This window comes from Lolium perenne, chromosome 2 (assembly GCF_019359855.2).
Source record: "Lolium perenne isolate Kyuss_39 chromosome 2, Kyuss_2.0, whole genome shotgun sequence".
NCBI lineage: Eukaryota > Viridiplantae > Streptophyta > Magnoliopsida > Poales > Poaceae > Lolium > Lolium perenne.
In genome coordinates, this window is record NC_067245.2 from 92,352,206 (window position 1) to 92,372,742 (window position 20,537).

General features: G+C 45.3%; 2 protein-coding genes and 2 long non-coding RNA genes across 4 annotated transcripts; 2 read left to right on the top strand and 2 right to left on the bottom strand.

The window, feature by feature from the left end:
- Positions 1-225: 225 nt before the first annotated feature.
- On the top strand, positions 226-3,499 carry LOC127333263 (uncharacterized). The gene is made up of 2 exons (XM_051359636.2): positions 226-519; positions 734-3,499. Exon 2 carries the CDS (start codon positions 736-738, stop codon positions 3,265-3,267), a length of 2,532 nt encoding a protein of 843 aa, XP_051215596.1. The 5' UTR covers positions 226-519; positions 734-735; the 3' UTR covers positions 3,268-3,499.
- A 5,050-nt stretch (positions 3,500-8,549) lies between these two features.
- LOC127333264 (uncharacterized) lies at positions 8,550-9,622 on the bottom strand. Its single transcript, XR_007871041.1, has 2 exons — positions 9,273-9,622; positions 8,550-9,166 (listed from the first exon to the last, which is right to left on the bottom strand). It is a non-coding gene; the product is annotated as an uncharacterized lncRNA (long non-coding RNA).
- Positions 9,623-10,454: 832 nt separating this feature from the next.
- On the bottom strand, positions 10,455-12,649 carry LOC127333265 (uncharacterized). The gene is made up of 4 exons (XR_007871042.2): positions 12,300-12,649; positions 12,120-12,196; positions 11,828-11,969; positions 10,455-11,734 (listed from the first exon to the last, which is right to left on the bottom strand). It is a non-coding gene; the product is annotated as an uncharacterized lncRNA (long non-coding RNA).
- Positions 12,650-16,147: 3,498 nt separating this feature from the next.
- On the top strand, positions 16,148-18,427 carry LOC139835542 (uncharacterized). Its single transcript, XM_071825399.1, has one exon. The coding sequence runs from the start codon at positions 16,148-16,150 to the stop codon at positions 18,425-18,427; it is 2,280 nt and encodes a 759-aa protein (XP_071681500.1).
- The last annotated feature ends 2,110 nt before the right edge of the window (positions 18,428-20,537 follow it).

Consider the following 20,537-nt stretch of genomic DNA (forward strand, 5'->3'; position numbering starts at 1 on the left):
TACAATAGCGTTGACCCACGAAACTAGTCTAGGTATCCTAGAATAGTAACAACCGCCGGTCTAGGCACGGGCGGAGCATCGTAGAGATGAAACTGGGCTACGACCCCCCCTTTACGAACTGCAATTTTTTTTACTATGTATTAGTTAGCACTTTGGCCCAGCCCAAGAACAGATCAGCCCAAGTCGCAGCCTTCCTTTTCTCCCCCAGTCGCAAGTCCCAGGAACCTCCGTCTCTCTCGCGTACGCCTCTGGTCTCCTGCGATCGTGCAGTCTTCATGGCGACCTTGGCAGCAGATCGATAGGTCTCACGGTTTGATTCGATTGCCTCAATTTTCGCCCGACGACACTCCTCTTCAATCCGTCCGTGCCCTTCTCCTTCTGGCCTTCTCCACGACCCTGATGCGGCTGCTGCTCCGCCCGGCGGGACGGCGCCCCACTCCGATCGGCAACCGGCGGCCGGCGGCCGTCCAGTCTCTTCTCCACCGGCCACTCGGCCAGCACCCTGCCTCCCACGCCCAGGTTAAGATCATCCCGTTCTAATGTTTCTAAATTACAATTATTTCTGTAATCTGTAGCCCTGTAGGCAATTGATATAAGTGTTTGCGATTTCTGAATTTTGAGTATTCTGATCTTTCAGTACTATTATGACTGGTAAATTTAGATGTCCATTACACTGAACTTGTTTGACTACTTGATGGAAAAATTGATTCAATGAAATTTCTTATTTATGTAGCAATGGGGAAGCAACAGAAAATGCAATCGTTTTTTAAAAGAAAACGAGATGAAGAAGTTGAAGAACATACAGCAGCTCCTAATGATCTGGCATTGGTGGTGTTTGTAAATCAAACACAAGGTGAAGATGGACAACAAAATCAGATGCAAGATGAAGAAGCGATGCAAGATGAAGAAGAGCAAGAAAATCCTAGTAGTCAAGAAGAAGAAGAGCAACAAGCAACCGGACAAGTGATATTTCGCGGAATTGATTTTCTGGAGAGAGATCCCGCATTGCGTCCACAAATCTGGCAATACCCTCCGAACCAGAGAGATGATGTGCGGAGAGCATACTTGAGGTTGGGTCCTATGCAGCCTAAACTCAAGAAATATAAAGCTACCGGAATACAAGGGCAAAAAAGGCGTTTTCAGTACAGCTATTTCAGTCATTTCCCATCATGGCTAGAGTATTCAGAGAGTAGTGGCTGTGCATATTGTCTGTTTTGCTTCATTTTCAGCAAAAATATAAAGAAGAGAGGTGGCTTTGATGTCTTCACAACACAAGGTTTTGATAGGTGGAAGAAAGTTCATGATGGAAAGAAGTGTGCATTTTTAACTCACATGGGATCAAATCCTTGCTCACAACACAACAATGCAGTGAGAGATTGCCAAGCTTTATTGAATCAACCAAATCATTTAGCAAATATTTTAGAGGTGAAGAGCAAAGAGGGGAAACAAAAGGACCGTTTAAGACTGAAAACGACGATTGCTTGTGTTAAGTGGCTCACATTTCAGTCTTGTGCTTTAAGAGGCCATGATGAGAGACCGGAGTCAAGAAATAGAGGAAACTTTCTTGAAATGCAGAAACTTCTTGCAGAATTTTGTCCTGATATTGCAGCTGTAATCGATGGGAATGCTCCACAAGTTTGCAAGTACAATTCTCATGAAATACAAAATGAGATCTTGGGAATTTATGCTATGAAAGTCAGGGAGCATATTAGAGCAGAAATTGGAGACTCCAAGTACTCTATTCTTGTGGATGAAACATGTGACGTCTCCAAAAGAGAGCAGATGGCACTAGTTTTCAGGTTTGTTGATAAAGATGGTTATTCACAGGAAAGGTTCTTTCATGTCATACATGTGGCCAACACAAAATCACATACACTAAAAAGGGAGTTGTCTTCAGTACTATCCAAGCATGGATTTGATGTACAGAATATGCGAGGCCAAGGGTACGACGGGGCCAGCAATATGAAGGGGGAGTTGAATGGGTTGCAGGCTCTTTTTATTAAAGATTGCCCCTATGCATATTATGTTCATTGCTATGCGCATCGATTACAACTTGCCCTTGTTGGTGCAGCAAAGGATGTGGTTCCTGTCACTCAGTTTTTCCAGAAGCTTCTCTTTATTATAAACACAGTTGACTCCTCTTCAAAGCGACATGACGAGTTGCATGATGCCCAAGTGGATGAGATTGCACGTTTGCTAGCTATTGATCAGATTGAGACAGGTCAAGGAGCTAATCAGATTCGCTCATTGAAGCGACCAGGAGAGACTAGATGGGGTTCCCATTTAGGTTCTGTTTCTAGTCTTATGCACTTGTTTAATCCAGTCAAACTTGTTTTAGAAAAACTAGCTGCAGATTCAACGGCAGGAGCAAACCGGGCTGATGGAGACACCGCTTTCACCTACTTAACCTCCTTTGAGTTTGTATTTATCCTATACATGATGAGAGAAATACTGGAAACCAGTGAAGATCTTGGAAAGGCTTTACAGAAGAAAACACAAGACATAGTAAATGCAGTTCGTCTAGTTCATTCCACAAAAGTTCTTCTAGAAGATATGAGATCAGATGAAGGATGGGAAGTTTTTATTCTGAAGGTTATTGAGTTCTGTGCGGAGCATGACATGGATATTCCAGACATGGAGGCAACATACATTTTGCGTGGTGGGCGTGCCCGTCGTCAACCTGATCATTTTACTACTGAAAGGTATTTCCGAGTCGAGATATATCGAGCAACAATTGACAGCCAACTCACTGAATTGAATCTCAGGTTCAATGAGAAAGTGATGGATCTTTTATCCATTAGTGTCACACTCATACCTAGACATGGATTTACATCTTTCAGTGCTAAAGAATTATGTAAAATGGTGGAGAAATATTATCCCGCTGACTTTACACAACAAGAGAGGTATGGTTTAGAGCTTCAATTGAACCGATTTGTTGTGGATGCTAAAAACAGTGAAGAATTGAGGAAGCCTGCAACCATTACATCTTTATGTCGATGCCTTGTTGAGACGGGACGGGATAGAATCTATAATTGGCTTGACCGGTTGCTTCGATTGCTTGTTACTCTCCCGGTTTCTACAGCAAGCGCTGAGCGCGCTTTCTCTAGCTTGAAGATTATCAAATCAAGGCTGCGCAACCGAATGGAAGACGATTTTCTTGCAGATAGCATGCTGCTACAAATAGAACGGGAAATTGCTTCAAAAATTCCATATGAAGATATAATTGCTGATTTCAAAGCCAAGAAGAACCGAAGAGCATTTCTCTAGCTAGTTGTCTTTCGGTCAGTATATGTGTCCTTTTGGTTAGTATATGCAGCCATGTTTAGTTGTCTTTTGCTCAGTATACACGGTCTTTACTTTTGGATCATCAAAAATTCTTGCCACAATGTCCAGGTTATATTCTAAATAGTCATGTCTGTAGTATTTGTGTGAACAAAATACTCATATAGTCATATATATCATCATGCCATTGCCATCTGATAATATGTTACTTATGATCTGTCACTTGCCCCTTTTTTTTTTTGCTTATTTGTAGTTTTCTGTGAAATTCGCCCCCTCTTGCATTTTGTTCACGCTCCGCCACTGGGTCTAGGTGTGGCTAGGCATGGTACATGGCATCTGGCTTTTCTATAAAGGATATTTTATTACTTAAAAGGTTTAACCTTACATCCGGTCTCTACATAACTCAAATACACACAACCACAACAAGTGGAGCAAAAAAGAAATAAAATAAAAGACTAACATAAGTAATCATCAAGAAATACCTATGTGATTAAAGACCATCATTGATGGGTTATCGGTCATAGTGTGAACGAGATAAGAAAATGCAGGAAAAATAGAATTACCAAGAAAAAAAAAGAATGTTCACCACTGAAGCAGGTGCAACTACTGCTCATTTTTATTTGACCGCTGCAGGCAGCCACGTCAACGTGACCGTATTCCACAATCCATAAATATGAAGAGACAAACTTTTGTGTTGATTGACATCTTTGGACAAATTTGTTTGAGACATCTGTTGATGAACTTATGTTTGTGAAAGGAACTATTGGCAAAGAAGAAATGGTACCATATAAACTATTTGAGGGGGTAATAAAGAAAATTGTTACCCGCATTTTTTTTCAATTGTATGCTTAATTATTAAAGCACATGGAACAATAGTATGAAATAACACATGGTCGGTCAAGCTTGCCAGATGATCAGTTTGAGTGATTAAGGCTATGTTTATACGAATGTTTAAATGAACAACAGTGAGTAGATGGTTCTTTATTTATTTCAAGTTATTTTGGATCTTTCTTCACACGTTTGACCTGACTGGAGTGGCTGAACTCAGTCGTTATTAAGTAGCTCTGCTCCAGCTCCACACATGGCCATGTTGAATTAAAATAAATTACATGTGTGAGTTGCTATATATAAAACCCAGCAATGGCTTGCTAGACACACCAGCCCACCACAAGACACCAGACAGATTGAACTGCATACTGTTGACGTCAGAAACCCACCGGCGGGCAGTGACTGGTCAACACCGTAGAGCCGGGAACAACTAGGGCTGCGGCTGGCCCCAGTCCCTCAGAGCGATGGCCCGCAAAGCCTCCTGGCCGCGCGCCGATGCAAATTGCAAGGGCGTGCCACCTGACCTATACCTGGTCAGGAAGGTGTGGATGATGCCTCGCTTAGTTTCCTGCAGGGCACACACGTACACGTTAAATACGAGCCTCGATCGGCTCTCAGGTTATCCTGTGAATCGGCTCATGGAGCCGATCCACCCATGATTCGTCCAAGGTGGCCGAATATATGGTGGTCCTGCTTGATCAAGATAAAGCATATGAGATCCACGACGATTTGGGGTTTTCACCGCATAATCGGATCATCCTACTCACGATTGGGCCTCGCGCTCGCGTACGGTGATCGTAAGCCAAACCTAGACAAGGCCTAAAAACCAACACGAGGTTGATCCTCGGAACATCCTGTCTAGGACCAGCAAACTACACCCCACGCGCCGCTGGATCCTCCAACCCTTTGTAAGGCCTAACTATTGCAGATATGAAACTAATCCTTGATGAATCAAGGAGCAACCGTAACGGATCAGATCTACTAAATAACGATCAAGCGGGGTGCCGCCCCTGCACCCATGATGAGGTACAAGGACGGCTAGATGCGCAAGGGTTGCACTACGACAGCATATGATACTAAGAACAATGCTAACCCTAACACATCTATGATAACTACGTTGCTCGCCATAAAAAAGGGTTCAGTACGAGCAACGCATGAACAACGTAGGCAGGCTCGTGCTGCCTAGATCGCAAGATGCGATCTAGGCAGCATGGTGCTTACCGGAGAAACCCTCGAGACGAAGGGGTTGGCGATGCGCCGAGATTGGTTTGTGGTGAACGTTGGTTGTTGTTTATTCCATAAACCCTAGATACATATTTATAGTCCAGCGGACTTTCTAACGTGGGCGTGCACCAAACCGTGCACGAGATAAACTCTAACTTCTACGTAACCTACTATAAAGATACACGGGCTAACTAGCCCAAACTTGGTAAACAAGGCCGATTCACATATCTCCTCTATATGTATATCTTCAAGTTCCTCTTGATCGCGGCCCACCTCTGACTTGGTCAAATTCTGGTGATAACACATACTCATGTATAGTAAACCAAACCACCCTCCAGAAGATAGTATAGCTTGCTGCCTAGATCACCATGGCCATGCATGCAAACATGTGTTCTCCAGCCAAAGAGAAGGATACAAGCAACATTGTCGTCGACCTCTATCCATTCATACAATATTACAGGGACGGTTGTGTCGAGCAGCTGCTGAGTATATATGGTGGCCAGGGGTACTTCCCACGTTCTCTCAACGGAGTGGCCAAATAGCTGTTGAACATATTCGGATGAGAAATGCATTTTAATTAATGAACTTTTACCTAGACCACAAACCAATAATTTTTTCCACAAAAACTTGTTAGCACGAGAATAATTCTAATACCTACATAGACTTTGTTCCTTGATGTTTTCTTAACTCAGTTTTTGAGTTTTTTGAAATAAAGGGAGCAGGCGCTTCGAGAGCATGAAATAAGACACCAGAATATACATGCATTAAGAGGGTTGAGTAAGGATCTGTGTCTATTTTCGGTAAGAATAATATAACAACTTAGGCTCAATATATAATTTTATATACCTATAGGCGAGAACAAGCGAGCGTGCAGTACAAATCGAAGAGTGATAGACAAAGGGAGAAAACTGATCTAAAGATTGTTTGTTTTGGTCACAAAGAGTTAGTATTTATAAGATCTAAATATAAGATATGTTGAGGCACGGTTATATCAATATAACAACATTTGGAAGATGAAAGTCCCTTTAAAAAATAAGATTTTCATGTGGTTTTTTGCACTGTAAGGTCATTTTAACAAAAGACAACCTTGTAATAAGAAATTGGAAGGGTAATATGAGATGTTGTTTTCGTGATAAAGATGAAAAAATACGACATTTATTCATTGGTTGTCCTCTTGTACAAATTGTTTGGCGTATTGTTCATATGACTTTTTATATTGACTATACCAAATTAGATCGGGCATTTGTTGCATGGGTGAATAAGAAGGATAAAGCTCATATTCGAGTGGGAGCCCATGCTTTATTGTGGGAAATATGGAACAATAGGAATGATCACATTCGTAACAAGTTAGATGCTTCTTCTTTCTTACATGTTATTTCGGTGGCTGCGCACTGGATCCGTATGTGGTATTGTCTCTAGCACGAGGAGCAAATTAAGGAATAACATGGATTCTGGGTGAAACATGTTGGAAATGGTAGCTCGAGATTTGTGCAGTTGGTTTGGATGGCGGGCTATTAGTATAATTGAGTTTTTATTCTGTTTGAGTCTATGGCTATGTTATCAGTGTTTAAGTGGTTGATCCATGCAGCAATCATTGGGTGCTATGATCAATACGTTAATGAAGGTCATATGCATCAATTGATGCTGGAGAGCTTTTCCCCATTCTGAAAAATTACTCCCTCGGTTCTCGATACATCTATATTAGAGACAAGTAGAATGGATCAGAGGGAGTACTAGGGTATAATATTTTACGAGATGGTCCACAACCACTCAATATTTGTCTTTTTCTTGTAATTTCTAACACACCCCTATGTTTTTCAGTTTTATATTTATAGGAATACATTTGTGCTTACAAGCATGGGTGTGGGTGTTGTCATAGCCATTCATTTCTTTGAGATTCGAAAACATAGCAGACGAGGGAGAATACTTTTAAGCCATTTTCTCCATTTATGCAAAGCATGTGGGTCCTAGCAAAATAGTGTTAAAGCCAGCCGACACGGCTTTGCCACGCAGGAATCCCGGAGCGAAGAGACATAGCGTGCCAGTGCTCCTCCTTTTCTTCCTCTCTCCTGACACGCAAATCGGCTCTCACCTCTGGAACACCAACCCATTCGTTACTCTCATCTTCTCTTCTCCTCTGCGCCAAGGCGCGCGCGAGCTCGGCCTCATCCGCAGCCGCGTCGACGCCAGCTGCTCCCGTGTTCTGCACATGCTCACGCACCACATCCACGCCTCCCCGCTCCATACACGTTATGCTCCACACCACCATGGTCCATGATCCACCTCGCGGGCGCGCTCTCTCTCTCTCTCCACAGCTGTGCCGACTGGTGCCCGACCCCGACGCCGACGCCGACGCCGACAGTGATGCCCTCCGGCTGGGGCACTAGCTGAGCCTGAGAGACAAGCCCGTTGTTGTCCTTGGCTCGCAGGTCTCTATACCCGCTGATGACCCCGACGTGCTCGACGTAATGTCCAGCGAGGCCGCCAAGGTGCTCGGGATGAGCTCGGCTCTCGCGACGGCGAGCAACGGGGGCATGGAGCCACCCGGATCCGTGGTCTCCATATAGCATGGAGCCACCCGGAGGGGTCGCAGTCACTCCGCGATAGGCTCTTCGAGCAGCACGACGACCTTCTGTATGCGAAGCATGGGGCGGCGACGGCGAACAAGGCCACCCACTCCGTCTACTGTGCCATGTGCAGCGCCATGCAGAGGAAGATGCACTCCGTCGCTAGGCTGCGGCATGCCGCCGCCAAGCATAGCATGCGCGCCGAGCAGTGCTCGCCGTCGACGCCATCGCCTGGACGAGCGCGCTCTCGCTAGCGATGGTGAACGACGTGGACGCTAGATAGTGATGATGAGCCGCGTGCCGTTCGGCCTCCACGCTCTGGTCAGGGAGGCCATGACCGTCGCGCGAGAGCATAGCCATGGCGGTGAAGGGCACCTCCAAGCCCGTCGCGCCTTTGACGAGGTGCTCACGTCTTCGTTGATGCCAGCGTCCCGCTCAGAATTGTTGTTTACTCATGCCACAAGGACCAGAACAACGAGGACTGCCCTGCTTAAGGGAACTTAATTTTGTTAGATGTATTAGCCGTAATGGACTTTGTTTGTTTCAGAATTCAGAGCAATCTTCCTGTATCACAGCGGGATAAAACGCAAAGCCAAATGGCGATAGATATGTTTGATTCTGTACCAATGCAAGCCCTGCTGTACCGTGTGTTCGTAAGTGGGACTATTTATCCCTTGGTTCGTAGAGTATTACTAGTAATTCACAATTAGAAAGACATTGGCGCAGGTTACATATGACCAAAACTGCTCGACGCAAATTTGTTTCTCACATGACACAACGCCGGTCCACGACGGTGGCATCTGAGCTGGCTCTGGTTCGTCGCCGGACGCTGTGTTGGTGGGAGATGCTAGATCCGTCGACTCTCGCAAATGACGCAACTATAGGACCTCCATGGATGTAGTTCCTGACTTTTTGGGATACAGGATCGAGCGAGATGACCTGTCATCTTTCTCACCACGGGTTCAGGTCTGGCATCTTTCTCACAACGGGTTCAGGTCATGGATACAGCACGAGTTGAACCGAGGTAGGCATGGCGTCGTTGGTGGAGCTCCATCGCCACAGAAACAGCTTGAGGCCGAGCTGGCACGCGCCATGTGAACTTCGTCGACGTCGCTGGTACCGCAGGCGCTGGATTGGCCCCCTTGCGAAGCGCCGGGAGGAGGGATCAGCGAGGTACTCGGGGACATGGGAGAACAAATCGCCGATTCGCGCCCCTTCCAAACTCTGGGAAAATATCTGTTCTGGACTTGACCGGCGGCCATTGCCTGCACACAGCACAAGTCGGCAAGTCGCCCGTCAGTACATAAGCAAAGACAAAGACAGGGGAGAGAGAACAGATTGGATTCCTCAGATGGCGCAGGCGTACTCTACCTAGGCCTGAGCATCGGCGGCACGGTGGAGATGACTCAAAGCAAGGCCTCCCGGCGGCCCGGTGGAGAAGACCGGAGGTACTACGGCGAGGCAGCACGACGAAGCAGTCGCCACGCCCGGGGAAGATAGCCAGCGGGGGGGAAAAGCTCGAATCTTTTCCAGTGGCGAAAGCCCGATAGGGAGGGGAAAATGGAGCACCGGACCCTATTCTTTTTTGGACAGAGTCAGCGGCAACATCTCTACCTAGAGGCTAGGTCCCGACATCGACAGAGCCTAAGCTCATCCCCGGGTCGTGCGGAGTAAAACCACGGGAAAAGGAGAGACTGACGTGATGGATAAATTGCCGGACGTGGAGCAAAATGTTCAACTGACATGACCAAGCACGAATCTCGAGGATGCAACCAACGGTACAGAATACACCCACACCCATGTGTGGGTGTACAAAATCCACACTCATTTATTTATTTGAGAAAATAATTGATTGGTTTTCTTCAACAAACTTCCAAATAGGTAATCATCAAGAAATACCTATGTGATTAAAGACCATCATTGATGGGTCATCAGTCATAGTGCGAATGAGATAAGAAAATGCAAGAAAAATACAATGAACCAGCAAAAAAAGAATGTCCACCACTGAAGCAGGTGCAACTACTGCTCGTTTTTATTTGACGACCGCCGGAAGCCACGCAAAAGTTTGTCTGTGCATGCCTGTATTCCACAATCCACATGCATGCACAGACAAACTTTTGCGTTGATTGACATCTCTGGACAAATTTGTTTGAGACATCTGTTGAGAAACTTGTTTTTGTGAAACATTAACTCTAGGCAAACTTAAGAGGAAGTATTGGTAAAGAAGAAATTATTAACAGACAAACTATTTCAGGGGTAATACAGAAAATTGTTACCCGCATTTTTTCAAGTATGTGCTTAGTTATTAAAGCACATGGAACAATAGTATGAAATAACACATGGTCGGTCAAGCTTGCCTAACTAGATAATTTCCCGCGCGTTGCTGCGGAAAAAATATGGTTCCTAATAAAATTGATTTAGTCCATCAACGATAAATGTGCTGCTAATATAGAGTAATTTGGACATTGCTGGTGAAAAGATAACACAGCGGAAGTAGAAATGACTCTAAAAAAATCATGAATAAAATTAAGAAAATATACCAACAAAGAGGAGTTGAGAATTGGTAATATATATAAACCATTGTGTATCATTTACATACAGCACTCCTTTCCTCAGATATAGACCCAAACATGTCTTTGCAGCCAATAATAATAAATTTTGTGAGATAACACTTGTAAGCTATGAGTATAGATTGGAGCTACCAGTCTACCACACATGCACCAAGACGCATTGACATCAAGTCAGCAAGTTTGTGTATATACAGACACAACTTAACTCTCCGAAAGAGATAAGTGCAAAACTTAAACTGAAAATTGATCTTTCGCTCCAGGACCAGGTCGAGTTGGAGCTGTGCTAGACATGTAGGTAGTGCTAGATTTGAAGACATGTGCTTGTGCTGCTGCAGAATGGTGGCCTGTGTCTGCGTTCTGTTTCATTTGCTCCTGAGCTTATGAGACATTTGCAGTAGCTTCGGTGATCTTAAATGGTCGTGAGCACTCCTAGAGGCCTACAGAGCAGGGAGCATCACAACTGCAACGGTTTATTTTAGATTCACTTTGATGGTTGGTAGTTCGAAAATGCAGTAAACAACCTTTATATTACATTAATGAATCCTCTTGTACAGAAATACTCTTTCAGACTATTGACAGAGACCGTGCTAGAATAAAGTTGAAGCTCAACACATTAACCGTCTTCACTTAGATGCAAATGCACATAGAATATATTTCTTTTCTAATCTGGTCTTATTCTTTCATAATTGCAAGAGAAAATAAAAAAACATACAGAGAGCAAGTGAATAGAGCATACCTAGTCTGACTGAACAACCATGGCATTTAAAAAACTTTAGTCCAAAACAATATTTGTCCCATCCACAGTAAGATGAAAGGAAAAAAGATAATACATATTAGGCAAAGGAACATATTGAAGATCTGTATAGACCCCAAACAATTGTTGTTACTAAGTTTGAAGGCAAGGTAAAATGCATCTATATCTTATGCAAAAGGGCAGATCTTATAAAGATCTAGGTTGTTGATTCCTTTCTAATCACCAATAAAGATCAAAAATCTCTGTGATATCACTTAAAAGATGTTGCGTGCAACAATAACCTGGAAACAACACCAAAAGTAGGACAAAAATCAAAGGAGAAAGAGGAATCACACTGCCATGCATATAAAAGATCCATCAAGCAATTCACAAATTAAGAATTTTGAAGCAATTCCACAGATGAAAAATTCTGAGAGGGCTTGGGGTTAGTACAGGACGTCGATATCGGTTGAGAGAATACAAATACATGGCAGTACACTTCCAATCAGTCAACCCTGCATTAAAAAACCCTGAAGAAAACACATGAAGAACTTCAGATGGCCAGAAAAGAATATGTAACCAAAAGGAAATTACAGTTGTTACAAATATTGCCAAATAATCACCTTTATGTATGGGCCATGATGAGTCAATAACGATAGAAAACAATGACCCAACCGAGGATTCGCACATGTGCAGGTAGTGAGTGAGCATGCCCACCATGTCTTGTTTCTGCTTTTTGAAAGGATTTATCATCTTCTGCACTATCTGAAGGAGTAATTCCAACATTATTGCATATGAGCCAGTATAAAAAAATGGCATGCATATTGTGATGCCATCTCTAAATTGGAGTTTTTTAATGGTAAATTGGATTATTGGACATAATATGGGCATCAATCTCTGGGAAGATAGACAAACCTTGTAGATATCGGCAAAATAGGTTGGGCGGTGCTCCATGATAAGCTCGATTAGCCTGACACGTACTGAGTGTGCAGCTGCAGAAAGCACACACATAGGCAAAACATTACGATTCAGATTGCATTCTTAAGTGCACAAAATGCCATACAAATAGAACGGAAATGCGGAATCAGTAAGAACCTAGTAGTGGACTGAAACTGGTCGCAGGGGACAGCAACGCTGCAGATGCTTCCTGCCCAGCAAGTCTGTACCAGCAGGCGATGAGCAATGGCGGGACTTCAAATTCATCCAATCAAGAATGGTGGTGTCCCGAGGCCAAATCTACTGGATCTGAATAAGCGCGGGCAGTGAAATCTCGACCAGCGGAGGACAAAAAAGGAGCAGCTCTTGAACATGGAGCGAGCATGGGTTGTGGGGAGGATGGGAACGGATCCGCAACAGTATTTCAAGAGAGACTCTTCACTAATTACTGCTGCAGTTCTCCGATGGGGAAGACGAAGGAGATGGGAAATCCATCAGAGGTCGTTTGGTATCCATCATTTGGACCTGGAATCCTGGAATTCATTTTGGAATTCCATAGGTCTGTTTTGGTTCTTGAGCGAAATCTTTGTCGTCATTTCATTTAGGAATTCTAGCAAAATGACTCCATGGGTAAACATGATTCCAAGCTGAAACCTGTCATTTGCAATTCTCTGTGGAAGCCTCTACAGATTCAATATTGAATTCTGCTGTCATTTGCAATTCCTGTGACAACCAAACAAGTGTATATTTCTGAAATTACAATGTAAATGAAATGAATACATGTATTCATTTTAAAATGCTACAAACGAAATGAAAGTCTGACTTCCAAACGACCTCTCAGTTTCTTTTGTAATAGTGCGCACCAGAGGATTTCGTGGTGTAGAAGCCGAAAAGGGAAATGGAAATGGCTATTGCTCCGGTGTCCCCCCCTGACGAACGACGTTCTATTTAGACGGCTAGGATCTGCTGATACCCCTTCGTGGGTTGACTTAACATGTGTGTTTGGTTCATGGGCAAACATGTACGGGATGGGATGAGATAAAATATGTTTAATTAACGATTAATAGAAAAGGATAAATATGCCATTAACGCACCGGTTAATATGTAATTAACGGGTCCTTTTCCCTTTGTGGTGGAGGCCGGACCTAGCGGGCGGCCGCCTACCCGTGCCTAGCAAGGTCACTACCCGCACATATTTAGCGAGGCCGTTTCTGTCGACTGGGTGTGGCGCAGACGTAGCAAGCTCGTTGCTCGCCACGCCATGGAGGCCGCCGCCGCCGAGCTAGGGATCCACGTTGAAAATCAAGCCCGCCGCTTACCGCGCCCTGGAGGCCGCCGATGTCGAGCTGGGGAGCCACGCGGAAAAGCAAGCCCACCGCTCGCCGTGACATGGTGGCCGCCGCTGAGCTGGGGAGCCACACATACGACGGTGGCAGGTGTCGGAGTCGCGTCGACGGCCATGGATTCTCAGGCGGCTAGTGAGATTAATCATGAAATTCACGGATCATATGGTCCAGTCTTTCTCAGAAATATTCGGCTTTTGGGATGGGATCATCCATATTTTATGGTCACGAACCAAACACACGTTTACCACCTGAACGTCGTTCGCCAGGGGGGGACACCGGAGCACAGCCCAATGGAAATCGATAATTGGGGGAGTAATTGGGGTAGTTAAAGAAAAATCCGACTATGCGGGGAAGATGAGACGAACAGAAAGCTTCGCACGGACTGGACGCCTGGCTAAAAAAAAAGGACGACGTGGCATCACTAAACGTTGATGGTTACATGACATGGACCAATGAGATGTTTGCTGATGTGGATAGGCTGCATGTTAAGAGAAATAAGTTAGTGGGGATGAACTATTTAGTTATATAGGATATAGGATGAGCTTGGAGTGATTAAGGCTATGTTTATACGAATATTTAAATGGACAACTGTGAGTAGATGGTTCTTTATTTATTTCAAGTTATTTTGGATCTTTCTTGACATGTTTTGCATGACTGCAGTGGCTGAACTTAGTCGTTATTCAGTAGTTCTGCTCCAGCTCCACACATGGCCATGTTGGGGTAAATTAAATTACATGTTGGAGTTGCTATAAATCCCAACAATGGCTTGCTAGACACATCAACCTACCACAAGACAGTAGATATATTCAATTGCACACTAGACCAAACTACCCTCCACAAGATAGAACAACTCACTGCCTAGATCACCATGGCCATGCATGCAAACATGAGTTCTCCAGCCAAAGAGAAGGATGCAGGCGAAATTGCCGTTGACCTCTATCCATTCATACGAGATTACATGGACAGTAGTGTCGAGCAGCTGTTGAGTATGGTGGCCAGGGGTGCTAGCCATGTTCTCTGAACGGAGTGGCCAAATATCTGATGCACATATTCGTATGAGAAATGCATTTTGATTAGTGAACTTTTAACTAGACCACAGATCAATAAGTTGTTCCCCGAAAACTTTCTAGCACGAGAATAATTCTAATACCTACACACACAAAATTCTGGATGTTTTTTAACTCAGTTTTTAAATTTTGTGAAATAAACGGAGCAAGCGCTCTGAGAGCATGAAATAAGACACCAGAATATACATGCATTGATCTGTGTTTATTTTCGGTGAAATTAGTATAGCAACTTAGGCTCAATATAGAATGAACGAAAGGATACTAGCGAGGCAAGATGAAGAAAAAATGGGAAAATTATATACCTATAGGCGAGAAGAAGCGAGCGTGCAGTACAATCGAAGAGTGATGAAACAGAGGGAGATCGAACACTAATGTAAAGATGGTTTGGTTTGATCACGAATAGTTGGTGTTTATAAGACCTAAATAAAAGGATGTGTTGAGGCATGGTTATATCAATATAACAACATTTGGAAGATGAAAGTCCCTTTGAAAATTAAGATTTCATGTGGTGTTTTGCATTGTAATGTCATTTTACCAAAAGAAAATTTTGTAATAAGAAATTGACAGGGTAATATGAGATGTTGTTTTCGCGATAAAGATGAAGCAATACAACATTTATTCATTGGTTGTCCTCTCATACAAATTGTTTGGCGTATTGTTCATATGATTTTTAATATTGACTATACCAAATTTGTTGGGGCATTGGTTGCATGGGGTGAATGAGAAATATAAAGGTCATATTCGAGTGGGAGCTCGTGCTTTATTATGGAAATGTGGAACAAGAGGAATAATCACATTTTTTAACAAGCTAAATGCTTCTTATTTCTTACATGCTATCCCTATGGCTATGCACTGGAATCCGTACGTGGTCTTGTCTCCAACAGGAGGAGCAAAGGAAGAATACTGGGTACAACCTTTTGGAAATGGTAGCTCAGGATTTGTGCAACCATTTTGGGTGGTGGGCCGTTAGTCTAATTGATTTTTGATTATGTTTGAGTCTATGGCTATATTATCGTAAGTGGCTGATCCATGCAGCAACATTGGGTGATATGTGAGCTGTAATAAATACTATGATCAATACGTTAATGAAGGCCGGAGCTTTCTCCCAGTCTGAAAAAATACTCCCTCTATTCGGCTGATCATAGTGCTAGTATCATAGGTAGTATCGTGCATTATAGGTCCACAAAATGATTATGTGGCATCTAATTAAGGAGGAAGGATAGGATTAGAGTACTGTATCATAGCGCACGTTACGAGAAAAGTAAATGCCAAATAGATCTTATACATAGATTTACATTGGGATTCTACAAAACAATAAATTTAGAAGCTTATAATACTACTCTATAATACCACTCACTATAGAGTATCATAAACAAACATCATATGCATGATGCTAGTATATGGTACTATGCACTATGATCAGCCTTCTAGATACATTCATATTAGCGAGAAGTAGAATGCATCAGAGTATCTAATATTTATGAGATGGTCCACAACCGCTCAATGTTTGTCTTCTTGTTGTAATTTCTAGCCCGCACTATGTTTTTCAGTTATATATTTCTTTTAGAATATAATTGATTGGGTGAAATTAATCATGAAGTGTGTGCAATCTGTCTCCTATCGGGTCAAGATCAATGGGAAACTGACTGATGCTTTCAAACCTGAGCGAGGTCTTCGTCAAGGGGACCCTCTGTCGCCGTATCTGTTCATCCTCTGTGCCGAGGCGTTCTCCGCTATGCTCCAACATGCGGAGGTGAATGGCACTTTGGAAGGTATTCAACTCTGTCCAGCGGCGCCGAGGGTAAACCACCTTTTCTTTGCGGATGACTCGCTCATTGTCATGAAGGCCACCACGGCATGTGCGCAGAAATTGCAGCAGATTCTAGCACTTTATGAGGCACAATCGGGGCAGATGATAAACAAGGAAAAGAGCTCAGCGTTTTTCAGTAAGGGCACTAGACATCGCACGAAGAGGGCAGTCTTGAATGTACTGGGCATATCACGGGAATCACAAAACCAAAGATACCTTGGCCTACCTGTACACCTTGGAGCATCGAAGAAGAAGGAATTTGAGTACATAAAAGAGAAAATATGGAGACGCATCCAAGGCTGGAAGGAGAAGCTGCTCTCCAGAGCAGGAAAAGAGATACTCATCAAGGCGGTCGCACATGCCATTCCCACCTATGCAATGTCATGTTTCGACTTGACCAAGGCGCTATGTGAGGAGATCAGCACAATGATCTGCCGCTACTGGTGGGATCAGCAGGAGGGACAGAACAAGTGTCATTGGCTGAGTTGGGAGAAGCTGTCGAGCAACAAGAGTACCGGGGGACTCGGATTCCGTGACCTACACATTTTTAACCTCGCTATGTTGGCGAGACAGAGTTGGCGCCTGCTCAAATGCCCGGACTCGCTGTGTGCAACTATCCTAAAAGCAAAGTATTTCCCGCAGTGCTCCATCTTGGAGGCGACACCGAAACAAGGGATGTCGTATACGTGGCGAAGCATCTTGAAAGGCTGTCAGTTGATGAAGGAGGGACTCGTATGGAGAGTGGGGAATGGGGAATCCATCGCCATTTGGAATGACCCCTGGATTCCGAGGGGCACAACAAGGAGGCCTAGCACTCCACGAGGCCAGTCAATTCTCACAACAGTTAGTGATTTGATAAATCCAGTGACGGAACAATGGGACGAAGACCTCCTCCGTGATCATTTTAGCGTGGAGGACGTGCAAGATATCCTTATGATCCCTATCAGGCCGGAGATGCAGGATGAGATCGCCTGGCACTATGAGAAAAAAGGGGTCTTGTCAGTAAAATCTGCGTATCAACTGGGGGTCAGTTTACGCGATGAGGGGCTCAGCCGTAATGCAAGTTCATCGTCGAGCACCCCGAGTCAGAGCCAGACATGGAAGAGCATTTGGAATCAGAAGTTGCCGGGGAGGGTTCTCATTTTTTTGTGGAGATTCACTCACAACAGTCTCCCAACCAAACTCAATATAAAGAGGAAAAAAGTGGAGCTCGACACACGGTGCCCGGTGTGCTGGCGACTTGATGAGGACGGTGGCCATATTTTCCTCCGGTGCAAAGCTGTCAAGCAAGTCTGGCGCGCCCTGGACTGCGAGGACCTACGTCTATCGCTGTGCGAATGTGCTAATGCACGACAAGTGACGGATCTGATTCTGTCGCTGCCTTTGGAAAAAAGATCGACAGTGATCATCCTCCTATGGAATTGGTGGACGGCGAGAAATAAAGCGAACGCTGGGGAGAAACTCCTCTCGGCAGATGAGGTCTGTTCGAAAGTTCGGAAGCACCTTGCGGAGTTCTGTCCTAAGGAGGAGCATGTCCAGGAGGCGCAAGCTGTGGAGGATAAATGGGAATTGCCTGACGCAAACTTCATCAAAGTGAATGTCGATGCTGCATTCTGTCAGGAATCACGCCTGGGTGCCTGGGGCTTCATTGCTCGTGGTAATGATGGAAGCTTCATAGCGGCTGGAACGGGGACCATGAACCATTTGTCCAGTGCCCTTCACGCGGAGGCCTCGGCTTTCGTGGCAGCTATCGAGAGTATGAGCAACTTAGGCTCTTTTCGGGTGATCTTTGAATCCGACTCACTGAGCCTGGTGAATGCCCTGAAGACTGGAGATGCTGATCTGTCTGACATAGGTGTGCTTTTCCGTGAAGCTAGAAGCCTTTGTGTCTTAGCTTTTGATGCTTTTGAGTTCAGGTTTTGCCGCAGATCTTGTAATAAGGTTGCTCATGCAATAGCTCAGCATGGCAAAACTTTAGGCGTGCAAAACTTGCTTTGGCTGGATGATGAGCCAGACTTTGTAATTGGTTTGGTTGCTAGCGATTTGGCTACGCACCAAGGTTAGTGAAATAAATTTTCACGCTTCAAAAAAAAAAAAAAAAAAATTTGATTGGTTTTTCCAACAAACTTGGTCAAGCCTCGCCGTTGTCGGTGAGGTCGACGAGTGGCTTCCCGGTGTCGCAGATGAACATGGCGATCGCCCTATCAAGGTCGCCCCTCCAGGCGTCCTTGTCATTCAGCGACGCCGCGAACGCCGCGTGCAGCCCTAGGCAGTCCTCGCGGCCGTCGTTGTTGCTGCTCGTACTCCGCCAGCAGCGCCGCCTTCCCGGCTGCTTCGTCGTCCTGCTCCTCCTTCACATCCGGCTTCGGGATGAGGAGGGCGCCGCCGGCACGCCTATGCTGCTGCCAGCTAACGTTGTTGCCGCCGCGCCTAGGATTGACGGGCGGCGTCACGAACTCCGGCTCCTCCTTCACCTCATGCTTGGGCATGGTGTAGGGCGCGGCGCGATGCGACGAGGAAGGCGCCGATCGCGCCAGCCCTGGCGAGGAAGAGTTGGAGGAGGACGAGTACGTCCTCCTCGGCGGTGAGGCAAGCCCGCCTGGCCCTGATCGCGTCCCTCCAGCACGGTGTGCCCGGCGACAGCGGCGGCTGGACGCCAACGCCGTTGACGGCCATCCTCCACCCGCCGTTGCTTGGCAGGCGCATGCCCGGCGGGACGGGATATCCTGCGCGGTATAACGCCCACGCCTCCACCACGGTGAGGCTGCCGCCCCGAACATCGGCGAGCTCCCATATGAGCTCGCCGTATTTCGTCCGAGGGAGGAAGTCAAGCGCCAGATTCCTTGCGGCGGCCCCCGTCCAAGGTGGCCGGGCAGAGGGAAAGAAGACGGGATGACGGCCAGGCATACGCAAGACGTGTGAGCGCTCATCGACGAGGTAGCTACCGACGACTTTGGTGGACGGCGCGCCGTGGAGAGCGCAGAGGACGCGGAAGCTCTCGGCCACGATGATGTGGTGCCAGCGTCTGCAGGTCACAGCGGCGCGGACTAGGTCCACAGGCTTGATGAGGCGCACGAACTCGAGCCCAAGAAGTTCGTCCGGGATGGCGTCAGCCTTGTCCTCCATGGCGAATTTCCGGCCGGGGCTATCGTCACCCATCTCCGCTGGACCTAATTTTTTTTTGAATATCAACCGGGCAGCCCAAGCTGTAGCGTACGAGTGAAAGTTATAAGTGGAGGATGTCAGATTTTTTTCGAACAGCGGGGTGTTTGACCATTTGCACGCGGCACGGCAAATGTACAAAGGAGGAGATTTTTTTACCAATGGTAGTACGGCATATACAAATGGTAAGTAAATTTTCCTCCTAGTCCCCTACACAGAACGGATGCTGCAATGGAGTACTCTAGTGAGCATAGACTTGACTTGTCTGATTAATGTCTGTCATGCCCAAGTGAACAGTTGAATGGCCCGTTGCCGCCCGACAAAGAAGTTGCCCTATGTATGTTATTGTTTCTGCCTTGTGCATAGAGATATGCACATACAACCCAGGTTTTCGACTAGCGGTGTGTCCTGTTTCGTAAATTTATGTTGCATTAATATATAAAATTTCCTTATTTCTTTCACTCACGGTTGGTTGAATCTTACATACCATCTAGAGCATGCATGCAATAACAATTCCACGTGGTATCAGACTTGAAAATCAAACACTGGTTCAAATCGTTACCAACACGATAGTAAAAGTAAATATTGATTTCCTCCCTAAAATAATATCATCCCCGCACGTTTGTATGATGCTGCAATATGTAAAAAATTATCCTCCCTAAACCCTAACCCATAACCATAAACCCTAGTTAACCCTAACCCTAAACCCTAATAATAAACCAAGAGGCTATATAATAGATATTAATTCACTCTCTCTCTCTATGTATAGTGGGACTATACTACAGCCCCTAAGAGGTTGTATAATAGCTTTAATTCTACAAACCCCTCCTTAAATACATTCTAAACCCGACTCATCCACTCAACCTATAAACCCACCTCCGCCAATACTAAACTACCCTCAACCTACATTCCTCGCACCCACCGCAGCCTGCCCTCCTGCCAACCTCACCCACTCCACTTTCCGCCACACACACATACCCTACCACACGCCTCTTGCCGACCCCACCCCGAC

Excerpts from the sequence above, each read along its gene's own strand:
- LOC127333263 (XM_051359636.2), top strand. The coding sequence starts at position 736 with ATGGGGAAGCAACAGAAAATGCAATCGTTTTTTAAAAGAAAACGAGAT.
- LOC139835542 (XM_071825399.1), top strand. The coding sequence starts at position 16,148 with ATGAAGTGTGTGCAATCTGTCTCCTATCGGGTCAAGATCAATGGGAAA.